This window comes from Neomonachus schauinslandi, chromosome 13 (assembly GCF_002201575.2).
Source record: "Neomonachus schauinslandi chromosome 13, ASM220157v2, whole genome shotgun sequence".
NCBI classification, from domain to species: domain Eukaryota; kingdom Metazoa; phylum Chordata; class Mammalia; order Carnivora; family Phocidae; genus Neomonachus; species Neomonachus schauinslandi.
The window spans coordinates 32,387,395-32,405,942 of NC_058415.1; the positions used below are offsets into that span (position 1 = coordinate 32,387,395).

The 18,548-nt window shown below is 41.0% G+C and overlaps 1 protein-coding gene across 1 annotated transcript in view; it reads left to right on the plus strand.

The window, feature by feature from the left end:
* KDM4C (lysine demethylase 4C) overlaps positions 1-17,413 on the plus strand; it is a 437,653-nt gene extending 420,240 nt beyond the window's left edge. Inside the window, exons 19-22 of the mRNA XM_044920760.1 lie at positions 3,609-3,709; positions 7,858-7,977; positions 11,898-11,990; positions 16,334-17,413. Of these exons, the coding sequence (XP_044776695.1) occupies positions 3,609-3,709; positions 7,858-7,977; positions 11,898-11,990; positions 16,334-16,510 (491 nt within the window). The 3' untranslated portion in view covers positions 16,511-17,413. The remainder of the gene's footprint in view (positions 1-3,608; positions 3,710-7,857; positions 7,978-11,897; positions 11,991-16,333) is intronic.
* The last annotated feature ends 1,135 nt before the right edge of the window (positions 17,414-18,548 follow it).

The window sequence follows — 18,548 nt, forward strand, 5'->3', positions numbered from 1 at the left end:
GTGTTTTATAACTAGGACAGAACACAGATAAGATACCTCAGTGCAGGAGTGTTCCAAGTTTTCTTTCAGGTATGTTAGATGTCTCTCACTATAGAAAACTACACGCAAAGGAAGCAGCTTGGAATTCATTTTTTCTTTATACATAGAAGGTATAGTGTATTTTGGAGATAATCTCGAGCAGTGATCATCAACCTGGCCAAGCATCAGATTGTTTGGGAGTTCATTTAGCTTGAACTGTACCTTAGATTGACTGAATCAGAATTTTCTGTGGTGGTTAAGATTTATTGCACTAGAGAAATGAGTCTGATGTTGAATTTTTCAAAGCTTAATGAAATTAACTTTATAAATAGTTTATATACCTTTTTACCAACTTATTCCTGTTCCAGAACTCTACTCTAAGAATATAGTCAGTAATTTGGACAAAGATTCATGGAGAAAAATATACAATAGCATTATAGATGATAGGAGAAAATTGGAATGACCTATATATATCTTACAATGGGAGAGTGGTTAAATTAATTGTGGAATAGCCATAATGTTGCATGTATTCAGCCAGTAAAATGGAGTTTTTAAAGGATAATTGATAACTAAGAAGATACTCATAATGTAATTATAGGTGGTAAATGGCAAGGCACAAAATTATAAATGTACATAAATGGACAAATATTGTATGATTTCACTTACAGTGAGGTACTTAGAAATAGTCAAGTTCATAGAGACAGACAGTAGAGTGGAGGTTGCCAGGGGCTGAGGGTAGAGGGGAATGGGGAATTAGTGTTTAATGGATATAGAAGTTTGGGATGATGAAACATTTCTGGAGAGGAGGGTGGGGATGGTTGTACTACATTGTGAATGTACAGAAAGCCACCAAAATGTGAACTTAAAAATGATTAAAATAGTAAAATTTATGTTGTGTCTATTTTACCACAACAAAAAGGAAGACTTCTTTCCTCCAAATGCTGTGGAATGAGTGAAGGAACATGGCATGAGCTGCAATACTGAGCTCTTCACAAAAGGCGGCCTTGTCTGCCTCTTTGGAGAGCTCAGTTGTTCTCCATGTAAAAGAAAATAAAGTTTGTAGCTATGAAAAAAAATTATGTATGTATAGGAGGGTCTTTTTAAAAAACACATAGAAGCATAGAGATAAATCCAAATGGTAACAGTATTTACTTTTAAAAAAAATTTCATTCCAGTATAGTTAATATACAGTGTTAAATTAGTTTCAGGTGTACAATATAGTGTGATTCAATTCTATACATTACTAAGTACTTATCATGATAAATATATTCTTAATCCCCTTCACTTATATCACGCATCCCCCACCCACCTCCCCTCTGGTAACCATCAGTTTGTGCTCTACAGTTAAGAGTCTGTTTCTTGGTTTATCTTTTTTCCTTTGTTTTATTTCTTAAATTCCACATATGAATGAAATCATATGGTAATGTCTTTCTCTGGGCTTTTTTTTTTTTTTTTCTTAGCATTATGCTCTCCAGCTCCATCCATGTTGTTGCAAATGGCAAGATTTCATTCTTTTTTATAGCTGAATAATATTCCATTGTATGTATATTCTACGTCTTTATCCATTCATCAATCAGTGGACACTTGGGCTGCTTCCATAATTTGGCTATTATAAAGAATGCTGCTATAAACATCAGGCTACATATATCCTTTCGATTTAGTGTTTACATATTCTTTGGATAAATACCCAGTAATGCAATTACTGGATCATACGGTAGTTCTATTTTTAACTTTTTGAGGAACCTCCAGACTATTTTCCACAGTGGCTGCACCAGTTTGCACCAACAGTGTGCAAGGGTTCCTTTTTCTCCACATCCTTGCCAACACCTGTTGTTTCTTGTGTTTTTGATTTTAGCCATTCTGACAGGGTGGTAACAGCATTTACTTCTAGGTGATGGAAATACAGGTTGTTTTTGTTTTTTCTGTCTTTTAAAATTCTGTAATTTCCCCTACTGAATTTATGGTAGATGCTCAGAGCAAAGAATTATTAAGTTAAATAATATTAAAATGTTTTCTATCTTTGTTATCTCCACATGAAGGGTGTTATTAAGTATGACTTCTATTTAACAAATAGTCCAGGATTTACTCCTTCCAAATATGGTTCATCCCCTTCAAAAGAATCCCCTTGAGAGCCTACCATTGATCAAGATACTTGGTACTTACCTTTCTGGCCTGGGATACATTCTTGTGGATATCCCTAAAGAGAGTGTACATCTTCAGATTGTGATGTTTAATGAAAGCTTGGGGACAGTCACAAATGATCTAGGGCCAAGCCTTGTGATTAGGAAGGTGGTATTGTGAATATGTTCTTTTCCTTTTTGACTGATGGCTTTCCTCATAAACACTTTGAACTAGGATTGGGTGGTCTGGGAAGCCCTCCAGTTTTATATTCCACCATTAAATGAAAGGTGTCATCTCTACTTTGTGAGAGGAGAGATCTGCCATCACCCAAACCAGCAGTTGCTTATCATTTAGGGTTGTCGGTTGTAAGCAACAAAAAGTGATTGGTAACTTATTGAAGCTTACTAAAGAAATGTAGGGGAAAGTTATCAGGAAGCCCACAGACTCTTCAGTAATGCGAAAGAATGAGGTCAGAGAACTGATGAAAACAAGGGGGGCTGCTCAGCTGGAACATGGGCAGGACCGGGCCCATGGAAGGCAGTCCAGGGAGGACACAGTTGCTTCCTCTTGCGTGGTCAGTGTGGCCCGGGCCCTGCCTTCGGTGATGAGCGCTGCTGTTCCGGCTGCCACTGCCGCCCTCTGAGCATGTTCTCCCCCCAGCTGCCTCTCTGCATCTCTGACCGCAGGGTCTGCGTTCTGAGCAGGTGCAGCCAACAGGCCAGGCCCCCATCCATGTCCCGCTGCCAGGGAAGCTGGGGGAGGGAGTGTCTGGCACGTTCCGGGGTCTGTAACGGCGCCAGGTCTGCCCCCGGCTGAGACTCCGAAGGGGAGCTGCGGGTCCAGGTGCCGGGCAGCCAAACAAATGATAGGTAGCAGTACAATTAGTACATGGCCGTCAGTCAGCCTTGTTCATTCCTGCCGGAGTCCATTAACGAGCAGGTGATTAGCCCTCAAAATGTCAGCAGTTGCTGGTAGCAGTTCGCTCCCGGTCAGTAAGCATTTTCCCCACGGGGGGCCGTCAGAAGTTCCCAACTATATGCCGATTAACCGCTGAGAGTTCGAGTACCACGTCTTTCTGTGCTGCAGCTGCACTGAGAGACAGCGTTGCCTGCTCCGTCTTGGTAGGAGTAGAGGTGGGGATGGGCCAGCGGGAACATGGCTAAACAGGCAACATTCAAGCACAGCTGCTTGAAGAGGTCCTTCCCGAGGCCCCAGTAAGAGTTCCAAGCCCGCAGTCACTGCAGAATTCAAATAATCAGACTGGCGGTTGGGCTTGTCTCTGTAGCTGGTGGAGCAAGCGCGAGTGAGCCCTGACTTTGGCCCCAGTGTGATGGGACACTGCTCTTGCCTGGGTGGGTGACCCATCTCGGTCCTTTAATCAGAGCCCTTTAATCACAGCCAGAAGCCTGCTCTTGACTGTGATGATGATTTCTGTCTTTAATTTTAACATCATCTATTTGGTACTCCAGCTACAGGCTTACCGGCAGCTCCAGACACCAGTGTCCCTGTGGACAGGGCCCTGGCAGGCTTTAGGGGAGTTTACACATCCCTGGAGGAAGTACAGCAAATGGTAAACAGCTATTTATGTCAGGGGAAGCCAAACTGCTTCTGAGGGTCTAGACAGCAACTGGGAAAAATGCATTAGTCAAGGTTTTAATGCATATAATTTTCCAGCAAAGGGGTTTACTTGCTCCGGCAACACACTAAGAACTGCATTAGGAAAGACCTCTTTAGCATTTTACATCCTTTAATACACCTCAAATACTAGAATGCTTTAAAAAAAAGTCACCTGGGTCACATAGAGCTATGGGGGGAGGGAGGCTGGAATCTTCATTTTCAATGTGTGCCTCAGTGGTTGGGACCACACTTTAAGGAGCTATGCTCCTTGTGTACAGCCCCGGGAGATGTGAGCCAGCTGAAGGCCTTTAAGAGAGGGGGCAGACCATTCACTGGGGCTTTTCACAAACTAAATCCCCTCATGATTCTATTTTTCCGACTTTTTATTTTTAAGAGAAACTTTTTTTTTTTAATGTGAAATCTTATTCAGCTTGTTCAATCAGTAAAACTTATTCAATCCATAAATCAAATAGAAGTTCTTTTCTGGTTGAAGTGATCATGGCAACCAAAGCTCACACTCCACATGGATTTCCCTTCAAGGACCCTGAGGTGGTCACGCCATGCAGATACGGGGCTCAGTGTGACAGGCCTCCAAGTGTGGGCAAGATGCCCTTTGTCCCTAACTTGGGGAGCTAGACATTGTTCACGCCTCCAGTGTCTCACCCAGATGGTCAGTAAATAGATACTGGATTAATGATTGTGACAATCATTGTGACTCCTGCTTTGGAGGGACCAGAAAAACCTCAGTATCAAACCTTTCAGCTTCTTTTCTTCAGCCCACATGCTTCTACTTCCATTCCTGTTTGAATGCTTTTTACTCCATGTAGTCATAGAAAGTTTCTGGCAAACTCAAAATCTTGAGACAGCTGGTGAGTTGAAATCATCTCTCTGTGGAGGAACTAGATGTTACAGAAATACATTTTTTTATGTATTACTATGAGCTGCCTTAAATCCATTTGGAAAGTAGCTGGGGTGTAAATAGTGAATAATACTAAATGAAGTTATATGCAAATCAGAATAAAACCACTTCCAGCTAACTGGCCTGGCAGAGAATGAGAAGGTAGCCATCAAGGTGAAGAGGGATGCCTCCTGGTGGAGGATGAGGAAAGGAAAGTCACAGAACAATTTTGTGTTGTTATATAGTTGGTTATTTTTCTTTATTCTTCTACTATGAATAGAGAAAAAAAGAATTCTGAAAGCCAGATTGAGAAAGCAAACTGAGATGTCCTTCCTGGATTTTGACATGAAAGGGTATGAAGTGATTTTTTGTGACTGATACAGAGCAAAGTTAGGTAGAGGCTGAGCTGTAAGTTGCTCTGAAGTCAGGTACTTTCAATGCCTAATTAAGACTTGTGAGTAAAGGGCAAATAGACAGTGAGACAGATATCAAACCATATCTCAGACATTTTGTTTTCAAACATCTTTTTTTTAAAAAAAGAATTGTTTCTCACGTGGTAAAGTTGCTTATGTTTAGTTTATTGAAAAAGCTATATTATTATGATAAATTGCTCAAGTATCTTCATACTTTGCTTAGGCCACATTTCCATGGCCATTGCCACACCTTTGGTGATATGGTACTTAAAATTTCAGGTCAGGATTTGTTTTGAAGAATTATTTTAAATGTTAGAAAATCTCTGTCAAAGATTAGATCTCTAAAAGTAAGAACCTAAGTCTCCTACTTAGCAGTTGTATTTGGTGGGTGAATAAATTAGGGAGTGCATCCTCTGTGTTCCCCCAAGGCCTTGAATTCCTTCGGCTGGGACTGAAGGGCCCAATAAATAGAATTATCTTGCCTGAGGAAAAGCAATATAGAGAGACAGTGGAGTCAGGATTTGGAGACTGAAAAGATCTTCTTCATTACTAATAAAGCAGATGTTGTAGTGTGTGGTATAATTATATCTGTGGGCAAACAGGGTACCTGAAACTGGACCTGAGAATTAGACAGGCCTCCTAGTGACAGGGGTGCAGGACACCTCCAGCTCCTCTCTGGGGAAGGGGCAGAGCAGAACTTGAGTTATCTGTCCACAGGGTGGCTCCAAAGGGAAAGGGAACATGGGGAGTAAAGCCACAGTTACCAAACTTTACTGGCTCCCATCCCCTGGGTATCTTGGCACATCTTTTTTACACAGTTCCATCTATTAAGTAACTTAGGTTTAAACAGCTTAAGACTTGGTGTCTGATGAGTGTCACTGTGTTTCCCCTGAAAATATCCCACGAGCCCCTGTGTTTGCTGGGGTGGCCCAAAGCTCTGTGGTTCATAGTTTGGAAAATGCTGTCTCCTTCAGAACTCAACAACAAAATTAAGTCATTGCTTATTCTCTTGGAAGAGTGGATGAATGAGAGTGGAAAAGAATCCAGGAACATTACCCCAATGGAGCTCCTCCGCGTGGAAGAAAACTTTAGGAGCGGGAAGACACACGCTCTTGTGCCACCTCCCCCGCTCCCTACTCCTATTCCCAAAGCTTCCAGGTTTCAGCTCAGTTATCCCAGGGCCTATGTAGCTTCCCAGCCTAGGAGACTGAATAGTATGTATAGAGAAGCTGCACCCTCCAGTGTTCTTGGTACCAGGTGCATTTTTGGAAGGGAAATGCAAAGTGAAATGATAACCCCAGGGGCATATGTGGAACACATTTCTACAGCCTACCCTTTCAATTCTGCATGCCCAGAGGCCAAATATTACAGAGGCCAAGGAGAAACTTTTTATTTAACTAAGAGCAGACTGTCAATTTGGTAGAGCCTCTGAGCACACAAATTTTTCTTTGCCCATAGCTTTAGATAGAAGGGAGTCTGCAGTGAGAAAAATGAATAGCTGAGCCTCTCATGTATACTCAAACCCAACAATAAAATGGCCACTCCTTTATAATGCAAAATTTCTATTAATAATGAAAAGTAATAGATGGTGGATTTCTGGTCATAAACAACTAAAATATTTCCTGTGTGTGCCTCTCATTTAAACCATAGAACCATGCCCAGTCTGCATTTATAGCTTGATTGGTCAAGTGTGCATTTCGATCAGTCAGATTGGCCTCATCAGTAAAATACAGGTATTAGCAAAACACAAATTGCTAAATGTTCAAAAAATTTACCAAAGAGGTCAAGTATTTAATTCATTTGTATTAAAATTTTTCTATGTCATACCCAATACATACAAATTTAAGAGTTTGCAAACTATGTCTGTGAAAACATTTTATTTGACCTGTTACCTCCCTTCCCTACCAAAAAACAAAGCACCTTTCAAGATGGACTACAGGCTTTGCTCTGATCTACTCTCTTAGGAGGAGGCAGTGTTGAGCAGAAGGCATGAAATGAAAGACTGGCTATGGATGCCTCCATGGATGCCTGTGGAAGGAAGAGGGGTGGTCACTTAATAGGCGGCCGGCAGAAGCGTGCCTCTCCAGGGAGGTCCAAGGATCTTCTGAGGAGGCCTGCTAAACAGCACACTCCCCTCCCAGCCTCAGCTGCCATGCTGCAGGTGCTTCTTGCCTTCCTTTTCCCTTGCTGTTTTGCCGGCTTGGACCTCACTCTGTTCCTCTCTGGCCCCATTTCCACCTGTGTGTCCCAACTCTTACTATTCTCCCATTCAGCTTCACTCCTCCAGAGATTCTGACAACTTAAAGGAGCCCCTTTGGAGGCTCAGTTTCCTTGTCAGTAAAATGGGGATAATTAATAATCTCTGCCTACTTCGTGGAGTGATTATTGAGGATCAAATGAGTTGTATGTTAAAGCATTTGGTTAACTGCAAAATACTGTATAAATGTCAGGTGTTGTAAATCATGAGCTGGTCTCTTCTTCAGCTAAAGGAGTTTCTATGCATGTTTTAGTTACCCTCTGAACGATTCTACATCAAGTAGCGAATGTAAATGCTGCTCTTCTTTTCCTGCTTGACTTATAGTGGCTCCTTTGCAGTTTTATGATGGAGGCTGAATCTTTAAGTACTCCTTTGGCTCATATCTCTTCCCCCGAACACCCATGCAAGATCATAATCCATAAAACACAGAGACAATAACTCCTTTTAATTGCCAGGAGTTCATCGTTTGCTAAGTTCCAAATGCAGTCACTTAGACACTTGCCTTGAAAAGCCTGTCTCTATTTCTTCCACAGAGCCGAGACTGTGTAAAACTGGGCCCTCCTGCTGAGGGAGAAGTCGTGCAAGTCAAGTGGCCTGATGGCAAACTCTATGGAGCAAAATACCTGGGATCAAATGTTGCCCACATGTACCAGGTGAGTGCTGTCCTGTGTGAGATGCTTGCTGAGATGGACAGGAGAAGCCAGAGGGCAGATGTATATCCATTGTACTGCTGATCAATAAACCACATGAATTTGGAGCACCTCTTATTTTATAAAGGAGGCAAAGACTTGGTGTCAAACGACCCACATATTGGAGTTTTATTATCAAGTTCAACACTGGGAAACTAATAGCATTTGGTGGATGGTTTAATTGTAAAGAATGCAGTTAGGCCACAAAAATAAGCGACTGGATGGTAGGCTGCTTTCTTGTGTGTACATCATATGGGGAGAGACTAATTGGCTCCTTTATCTCACTGTAAGCCAAGACAATGATGGCTCTTCATCAGCCAGCAGCCCCTGAATGGGCGGCTTTTGCCTGAGAGACATACCCCCATTGGGTGTCTCCTCAAACCCAAATCAATTATGCATTGACACAGTTGTGGCCACCTAAGCTTAAAGGAGTGCTTAGTTCACGAAAAGTACAACAATCGGTTGGATAGTCTGTTCACTAGGGAATGCTACATATTACTAAAGAGTACATATACAATTAAACAATGAAAATATTTTATCCCTATCAGAAATGAGAATGAGTAAACTCTAACAAGGGAAACAATATGGATGGCAGATGTGCATTTATATTCCTTTAGGCTTTAAAAAGGAACACATTTATTAGAATCAGTACATTGTAGTGCTTTCAGTAACATGGTGGCAGAAATCAGTGTTCTCAGGCTAAGCAGTAGAGTAAAAACAGGAGGATTGAAGTAAAAGAAGAAAAAAGAAGGTTCTGGCCCGTTAAGTTAAAAACAGCTTGAGAGTGATAAGACTGCCAGTTGCAGCACAGAAATTGTTCAAAGACTGGTAAGGGGCAGGGGCATCAGTGGAAGAGTGCACTGTAAGACATTGCACCAGGAACTAGAGCACAGGGTAATTAAAGGAGGTCAAAGAGCTTTGGGAAACTTGAACATTTTTTAAGGTCTAGAAAAGCCCAAGGTGAGTAGGGAGGGGAGGACATTTATATACATGTTGTGTATGCGTGTGCTTGCACACACGTATATGCATGTGTGTGTAAAAGCTATTTTCCCCTTTGTCATAGTGTTAAGTTGCTGGAGCTTCTTTGTATCAGAATGTCCAGAATTAGGCAAAAATCATAAGACAGATTGGTAATACTGGAGACTCCTAGAAAAGAAGCATTACTACATCATTTCAAAAGAAAACAATTATATTTAGTTAAACAATAAATGCAAAAGTGAAGCATCTTATATGTAGCAAAGCTATTAGCTACATGAAAAGTATCATAATGAAGACATGCTGAAATTCAGGCTAATTAGTAATCAGTGTGTTAACTTCAGCTGAATTTGTGATGGCCTATCAATATAGAACTAAAAGCGTATTTATAGACTCAATGAAAAAGTTAAGGCTAATATTAAAGTTGTCTCTCAAGTACAAGTAGTTTAAAATTCTTCATTAAACCAAGTGCCCTTTTGAGATCATTTTGTGTTTTGTGTCTAATTATTCAGTCTCATCATTGAATAAGCAAAGATGTTTATAAAAATAGATGTAACCAAAAAATTCCTATTGCACAGTGCTAAATATCCTAAGTGTATGCACTTTTTTGACCCTCCCAGGAGAATGAGGGTAAAAAGGTTACATGAATTTAATAGTTTGTTGAAGAGCACACAGCTGGTAAAGGGAAGAGCCAGAGTTTACTCTCAGCTCTGTCCCAACTAGGGTGAACAACCATACCAGCTTGCTCGGGACTGTCCTTGAGTTTAGTGCTAAAAGTCCTGCATCCCGGGAGACCCGTTGGTCCTGGAATGATTGGTCATCTCACTGTACTCCTTTTTAGTTTTATAATTGCCTTTCTCTCTTTTTAGAATTTTCAGATTACCTAAAACAGAAGAAAGGTAGGCACAAGTAGTTCTAGCTATGCTATCAAATTGTATAAGTGAGATGACACCTTGGCCTAATTAAATATTAAAGAAACCATTCTGCTAAAACAAGGCCAGGAAGAGAAGCCTCCTCATCTCAGCCTTCTGGGAAGTAACGGGGGGAGCTCTCCTGTGACCGAGACCTAATTCCACCCTACCGTTTCAGCTTAGTCAAATGTGAGCAGTACATGAGTAAGAAATTTGATTATATATGTTATCCTTATTGTAATATTTTTTTTAAACTCCAGCAGTTCTTTTTATTAACATAGTGTAGCTGCATGGTTTCACTTACCTTTTAACCAAAAGTGCAAGCCTATTCTTAGAGCTTACATGTAAAGAATTCAGACAGACAATTTGGAGACTTGAAAAATATCATAAATGGTTCAGGGTTCGAATATATTAGACATTCTGTCCTGATTGCATCCCTTTTGTTGTTTGCTCCTGGTAGAGGTCACGTGTGGTTAAACCTAAACCAAGAACAATTACTCTGAATCAGGCATTTGATGAATTTCCCCCAAATGGTCTAGGTTTCTGTTAGCCAGTGTCACTTACTTTTCTCTGACAAAATCTAGAATGTTGAAAAAACAGGTTATGAAATTATTTGCTGCCATTTGATTAGCCTGAAGAAGAAGTTTTAAATTTTCATTTCAGATGAAGGTTTTCACACATTGTTGTGGTTTACATGTTACGAGGTTGAGAACCTGGGATTTTCCTGGCTGAATGGTTCAGTTTGACAAAATGAGTTTTGAAAGTTAAAGTTTCTCTAAGAACTTGAGAAATTACTTTATCTAGGAGGATTATTATACAAGAGTAAATATATCATCATTTCTCCGTCATACGGTATCAGAGCCTCTTAAAGAAACAAATGGGACCTACAGGCCCAGCCAGTCTTAATGCTAAATTGGCCACAATCTCATGTTCTGAGAAATCATTTGAGCAGCAGATTTGTTTCTGTGTTTTTGCTTTGGGGGTGAGGATAAAGTTTTCATGTCACATATTCCAAGACAATTTTCAAGAATTTTGGCCTGTTTGCAATGTCCACAATAGCCAAACTATGGAAAGAGCCAAGATGTCCATCAACAGATGAATGGATAAAGAAGATGTGGTGTGTATACACACACACACACACACACACACACACACATATATATATATATACACAATGGAATATTATGCAGCCATCAAAAACCCCCAAAATCTTGTCATTTGCAACAACGTGGATGGAACTGGAGGGTATTATGCTAAGTGAAATAAGTCAAACAGGAAAGACAAGTATCATATGATCTCACTGATATGAGGAATTCTTAATCTCAGGAAACAAACTGAGGGTTGCTGGAGTGGTGGGGGTTGGGAGTGATGGGGTGGCTGGGTGATTGACATTGGGGAGGGTATGTGCTATGGTGAGCGCTGTGAATTGTGTAAAACTGTTGAATCACAGACCTGTACCTCTGAAACAAATAATACATTATATGTTAAAAAATAAATAAAGTAGGAAGGGAAAAATGAAGGGGGGGAATTAGAGGGGGAGACGAACCATGAGAGACTGTGGACTCTGAGAAACAAAGGTTCTAGGGTTCTAGATGGGAGGGGGTGGGGGGACGGGTCAGCCTGGTGATGGGTATTAAAGAGGGCATGTATTGAATGGAGCACTGGGTGTTATATGCAAACAATGAATCATGGAACACTCCATCAAAAACTAATATTGTATGGTGATTAACATAACATAATAAAATAAAATTAAAAAAGAATTTTGGCCTGTTTGAAAACATATGTTGTTCTTAGTTTGATAAGGGAAAGAGCTCTCCTTCCTTCCTTAGTTGTTGGCTGGTTCTCTTTTTTGTTCTGTTGAGTCCTTTTTTCCCTTTCTTTATGTAGTTAATTGGAACCTTGAAAAAAAAAAAGGTGAATGCTTCTTTGTGTATGAATATGTGTGTGTGTATGCATATATTATACATATATATATCATGATGTCTTATTTCTCATTAGGTTGAATTTGAAGATGGGTCCCAGATAGCAATGAAGAGAGAGGATATCTATACTTTAGACGAAGAATTACCCAAGAGAGTGAAAGCTCGTTTTGTAAGTGCTGGCCAATACCCCTCAGGGATCTTTCTCTGTTTCCCAAGCCCAGCAAGAAACATACTTAGGCCTTTGGGTTGATTTTCAGGAAAGCCAGTACAACTTTTCCCTTACTTAGGCAAACCTCAACTTTGGCCCCAAACAGAAAACCAGTGCAGGTTCCTTGTTTTCCTTTCTAATGAGGTCAAATGATCTAACACTTATTGGCATACCAAAATAGTTGTTGAATACGTACTCTATGCAAGGCACTAGGAGCATACAAAGGTACCATCCAGGCATTTATAATCTTGTCAGCAGAAGCAACATTAAAGGAAGTTTTCAGTAGTAGATTGAAGGGGACATGGTATAAATGAACGTCTGGTTTTCTATAGCCTTATCATATATTGATTAACGTCTCTCCAGAAACTCATTAATGGTTGTGTCAGTTCATAATTAAACCAAGCTCTCACTTTTATAACTAAAGGAATTTAAAAAAGCCCCAAAACTAAGTGTGGGAATACTAAAGCTGTTTTTTTAAAAAAAGAAAATGTTTTTAGTTTCAAGCTTTATACATGCCATTAAAAAGACAAATAAACATGGACAAATAATCAAAACTGAAGTTGTTAAAAAAATATAATTCACAATAACTTAGTTTTCATTATTGTATCATAAAATATTTAGTGGACCCTGAAATGAAGTCAGTTTTACTCATTTAGAATTGCATCTACTACATCTGCAAAATAATAAATTCTGAACAGGGAAATTTGAATGGGATTTTTTTAACTAAAATGAAATTTTTTTTCAGAATAAATGACACCCTTTGTTTTCAGTGAATGCTTATGATATACTTTTCTGCAGTGATAGAGTTACCTTAATTTGGAAAATCCTTGGATTCCTTAAATCTTCAGTTGTATATTTAGCTCCTTTTCCAGTCAGGTGGGGTCCTGGGAACAGGGTAACTGCACCAGGTATCAGCTGACTTTATGAGCTTCATCCTTGAGAGGAAGGTCTTTCAGAGTCTATCAAGAGCAGAGTGATAGTATCAGCTCTGCTACTCATCTGGGAGAAACGTGACACATAAGGGACCCACACACCTGAAAATAGATTAACCACCAGATAAACTGCAGGGAAGAGAAGATCAAATATTCCTCATGTAAAGACATTGGTTAATTCCTAAAAAAAGATCTAAGAAATCTGTCCATGCCCTACATCTTAAAAATCTCTTAAGAACAACTTTCTTCTTCAAGATGCCAAAGATGGCTGCCTCTCATGCTGTGCTCCTGTCTTCCATAGATTCTCCCTCCTCTCCCTGCCCTCCCTTGCTCCCCCTCCTCTATTCATTCATTCATTCACTCGTTCATTCACCTAGAGATTGAAGGATGGGGAATGGAGTAGGTAGTCCTCTCTAAGTCTCTCAGGTCTTTGATTTTCTAATGCATATGTGATTAAGCACCAGCTGGGTTTTGTAAATTTCAAATACTGTTTCTTAATCATATTAAAAGAACGCCTTTTACTTTCTGCTCAGCTCACAATCTCTTTGTTCCATAATAGATTTGTCTTCAATACCAGGTTGCCTTCCTGCACAGCCTTTTTTGACCCCAGCTCCTGAATTTCCTAAGATCCATTTCTCTGAACAATCACACCAACATCCAACTTTTTTTTTTAATTCTCAGAGAAAATTTTTTAATTAAAAAGAGTCAGTAAAAAATACGTAAATCACATATATTATCTGAGTGTAACCTGTTATGTCAAACAATTGAACCTAATAGAAAATATCTTCAGGAACAAAAGCTCATAGTTACTAAATCCAGTTTGCTACCTCTGTTTTTATTGAATCGAAGACTTATGTGCTCTTGTTGTAGCAATCCAGCCTTTCCTTCAGGTTTGTATATAACCCTCTGGCCCTTGGTTGGTCTATCTATGACTGCTATTTTTTCCAGTTGGTGAAACAAATCTAATTGGAAAACTCATTGATGGAAGATATTTTATGATTAGAGAAATCTCTTTTGTTTTTTTAAAGGAGGGGTGGGTTAGCAGCCTCACTGCTAAGTAGGAGGCCTCATATTTTAATGACTGCTGCTCACCCAGACACACGCTGACTTGGGAAGAAATTTTTCAAAAGAGTCAGCAGTCCACCCGGTGATTTTGCAGGGGTTCTTTCCCACTAACCTCAGAAATGGCCCTATTACCTTTTATTGTCTCACAGAATAACCATGGCAACGGTGCATAATTAAGTAGAGCTGCTGGTAAATCGGTTTTATTATTGTATTTGAGAGGCTGACTTTTGCTATTCTCACACAGTGGCAACACTTTCATAGATGTTTTATTTTCTCCTTTGATAACTTGAGCACTTATAAAAGGGAAAGATTACTCATAGGAAGTACTTTGCCAAGAATGAATGAAACAAAAATGTTTTCTCCTAATGGCAGAGGATGCCCAGCCAACCCATAATCTTTTATTTTCTTCCCGAGTGAAACAAGGTAGTGTCTGGGGGTCCATGCAGGTAGCCTGTTACCCTAGATAACCATCTTATGAACTGGCGGGGAACATGCCCGCTGTGCACCTGGGTCCATTTTTTAGTTTTCAAGCTTCTTTGTAACTGTTCCATTGTTTATCTCTTCTTCATGACTGACCATGTGTTTCAAGTCCTCAAAGCTGGGACTCTGTCTCTGTCACCAACCAGAGCAGGTGGCCTCAGTGACAGTAGATGCACTGGGCATTGGCATCCTCTGGAGTGATCTACCTCGTGAAAATCAGTTAGAAATGCATTTTAGGAGACAAAATAATAGGGAATTGGGAAGCAAAAATAGTGTCTTAACGTAGCCTTTACCTGAGCATAACAGAAAAGGCCCACATTCCTTCCACCTGGCTAACACTTAATTGAGCAGTGACTGAGTTGCTGGGTGTGGAGAACATGTAAAAATCAGTACTCCCTAATATCCTCACACTCAAGGGGTTCAAGGAATCCCTGGTGGGGAGAAAGTTAACTGCCCCTCATCTCTGCCACTGACCTCATTCTACTGCGTTGACACATAAAGTCTTATAGGAACCAAAAGAAGGGCCCTCAGGTTTGCCTGTGGCAGAGAAAATTGAACAGTGTCCATGCAAAGGGAAAGTACATCCAATGACAGAAAAGCATGAGCCAGTAAGGTGTGGCCAGGAACTGCAAGTAATTCTATCTGACCAGCACATGGGGTAGGATTTTGCTAAGTTATATAGGTCTAGAGAGCTTGGATGCCCTCTTCAAAGCTATTGAAAGAGACGATAATCAGGGATGTCATATAATCGGTTAGTTTGTAGAGCACTTTCTTCTAGTGGTACTGTAGAAAATAGCCTGGGGGTGCGGCATTTGCTGCAGTGGTTTCGGGGAGGAAATGTGAGGCCTGTACCATGGGACCAGCAGGGACAAAGAAGGAAGGATGGAGGGCTTCAAGGAACATGTAGAAGGGGACCTGGACGTGGTGGGGATGGGGGACGTTTATAGTGACTGTTAGGTTTCTAAACAGTGTAGCTACATGGATAGGATAACTATGCCATGTATGGAATATAGGAAGGATAGTAATGGGGAGGGAAGACTGTGAGTTCAATTTAGGGCAGGTTGATTTGAAGTGCCCCTGGGATCAGTACTCTGAGATGCCTGCTGAGCAGTTGGACATGCAGGCCTGTGCACAGAAGGAGGTCTGAACTGGAGTGAGAGATGTGAGCATCCTTGGAGAAGAACCAGGAATTGAAGCCAGGAGGGTGGGTGTGAGGGCTCAGGGAGCATATGTGCAGAAGAGAAATGCAAAACATCAGGAGCATCAGAGTTGAACAGATAGTTAAGAAAGGAGAACCCCTGAGACATCAACAGTGAGCAACCAGAGGAAGAAGAGAGGCAGGAGGAAGGGCTTATAAAGTGTCAGAGATGAGAGCAATTCCAGCAATACCATTTAGGATGAAAAAGTGTCATAGGAACTGGACTGAAGCAAGGACAGTTTCAGGGAAGGCCCAGAGGTAAATAGGAGTGGGGTGAATTAGAGATGACTGTTGATAGATTTGTCAAAAACCTGGTTGGGAAAGAGCCAGAGGGGAGATGGCGAGTGAGGGAGATTTAAATGAGAAGACTTTCATCCTGCTTCTGCTGGGGGTGGGAGATCCTGAAGAAAGTTGGGGCTACATGGAAGCAGGAGCCTGGATGGAGCAGGTGGGAGGCCCCAAATCCTGGGCTAGTGGCCGGGCCTCTGCACGCCACCCCGAGCTGGCTAGATCAGATCTTTGTCCATTCTTGTTATGGTCAAATGCTGTGCTGGCTAGATCAGATCTTTGTCCATTCTTGTTATGGTCAAATGCTGTGCTTTCCGCAGCATGACACTGGCTCTTTCTAGTCCACAGCCTCTGATATGCGATTTGAAGACACATTTTATGGAGCAGACATAATCCAAGGGGAGAAAAAGAGACAAAGAGTGCTGAGCTCCAGGTTTAAGAATGAATATGTGGATGATCCTGTGTACCGCACTTTTTTGAAGAGCTCTTTTCAGAAAAAATGTCAGAAGAGACAATAACCTGCATATGCTGCACAGGCAACAGAGCAACGTGGGCCAGAAAAGGAAAGATGAAGGGACAACCTTGGGGCCGTGCGATGTGTTTCACTGGGGTAGGTGACGGGGTATGTCTCTGACAGTGGAAAATTAGGTTTTTCAGAGTTTGGTCACCTGGACCACAGATTACAAGTGTTATTAATTGGACACAACAATCTGAAGTCCTCCCCTAGTCTTGCTTTCACTTGTGAGCAATTGTCTTCAGTGATCCCAAAGAATCTGTCTAAGTGAAAGGAAATAATAGTGAATCTCCCCACCAAAAAGACTCACTGACAGAGGCGGTGGGTCCTCACCTGTGGCCTAATTAGGCCCTTAGGAAACACATGGAGACTTCTCTCCCTAACCCCAGCAAGTGGGAGCCTCGATACCCAGGTAAGAGGGTGATAATTTATATAATTTCCACAGTCAGGGAAGGACTCTCACTTATTTGTTTTAAATGGCAGTTTTTATAAAACATTTTTAAAACACAAATGGCCTGTATGGTAATGAGATTTACCCGTGTGCTATCTGTAATTTCCCTTGTACAGAACTTTTACATTTTTTTATATCCCTATTACTTTTGATTGTGTCTGATGAGAACTGAGTTGTTGGCCTTTGTGAAATTTTTGGCTCTTGAGAAAGAATTCTTATGAATTGTATGGGAATTTTATATATTTAAAGAGGGAGATCTGGGGCTGTTATTTTTAAACACTTTTTTTTCATAATATTCTGAGTAGATATTTATAAAATATATTTCTTTCATTATGTGTTTGTAAAATTAGAGTTTAAATAAATATGCTTTGATGCATAGTTTTCAACTAATATGATTTTTCCTTTTTGAAACAGCCTGAAAATGTACTAGTGTTTAAAAATAAAGATTTCCTTTTTCTCCAATTCTGCTTCTGACTTGCTTTTTTGTTTATGTTTAAATCAACAGAAAAACAAGTTTTCTTTAGGAGCTGTCTAAAAAGTTTGTCAGGCCCTTCTTCGTTCACAGACTTTTTACATAACTGGACACATTGCCAGACCTTTCAGACATGTCCCTGGGCATAAAGGCTCCTCTGCCTGCCCACAGGGCCAACTGAAGTGTTTCCCTCAGCTCCTTCTAGGCCTTGAAGAACTCTGAGCACCTAGAGTCTGGAGCTTTTTTCATCCCAGGTTTCTTGGTCCCCGGTTACCTTTAGAAAAGGCTGTATGGACCCTCCAGTCCCTCCCCTCACTTTATAGATGAGGACAGGCAGGGAAGAGATTGCCCAGGGTCACAGAGTCCTTAGTGACTGCTTCAGTTAACTATGGTCACAATCACGCTACATTACAGACAACTGCAAAATCTCAGTGCCCAGCCATGGGAAGCACTTGTTTTGCTTATGGGCCTGCAGGTTGGCTGTCCTGAGCTGGGCTTGGCTCAGCAGCTGTGCTGACCTTGCCTTGGGCTAGCTCACATGTCTGCTCCACATGTCTCCCATCATCCCACTGGACCCAGTGTGCTAGCTCAGGTATGCTCTTCTCATGTCAATGGCAGAGGCCGAAGAGCTTGTGAGCCCAGCCAAGTAAGCACATTGCAGTCCACTCTGTGGTGTTGGTTAACATCCTATGGGCCAAAGCCCAGAGCCAAGGATTCAAGGGCATTTCAAAGTTTCATGGCGAAGAGTGAGGATGTATCATGTTACTGGGTAGAGAGTACAGAACTGAAACTGCAATAACAGAACCACAGTTAAATCTCAGTTCTCCAGACCGCCTGCTGGCTGAGGGCTCTTTTTCCAGAGTGCCTCATGCCTGAACTCTGAGCTGGGGAAGAGCCCACCAGTCTTACTTTTACAGGGATTGAGCACTCCACATTCCCTACCAGTATCGTCATATATTTTATCAAGTAATCAAGCTTGTTTTTTCTATCTCCAGGTTTTGAATGGAGCTGACCTGCCTTCTCCACGATATGCCAGGGAAGTAGGCCTGTGTAAGGCATTAAGAAGAATTAATCTAAATAGGATGATTCGTTCTGTACAAGTTTGCCTGTCAGCAAGAT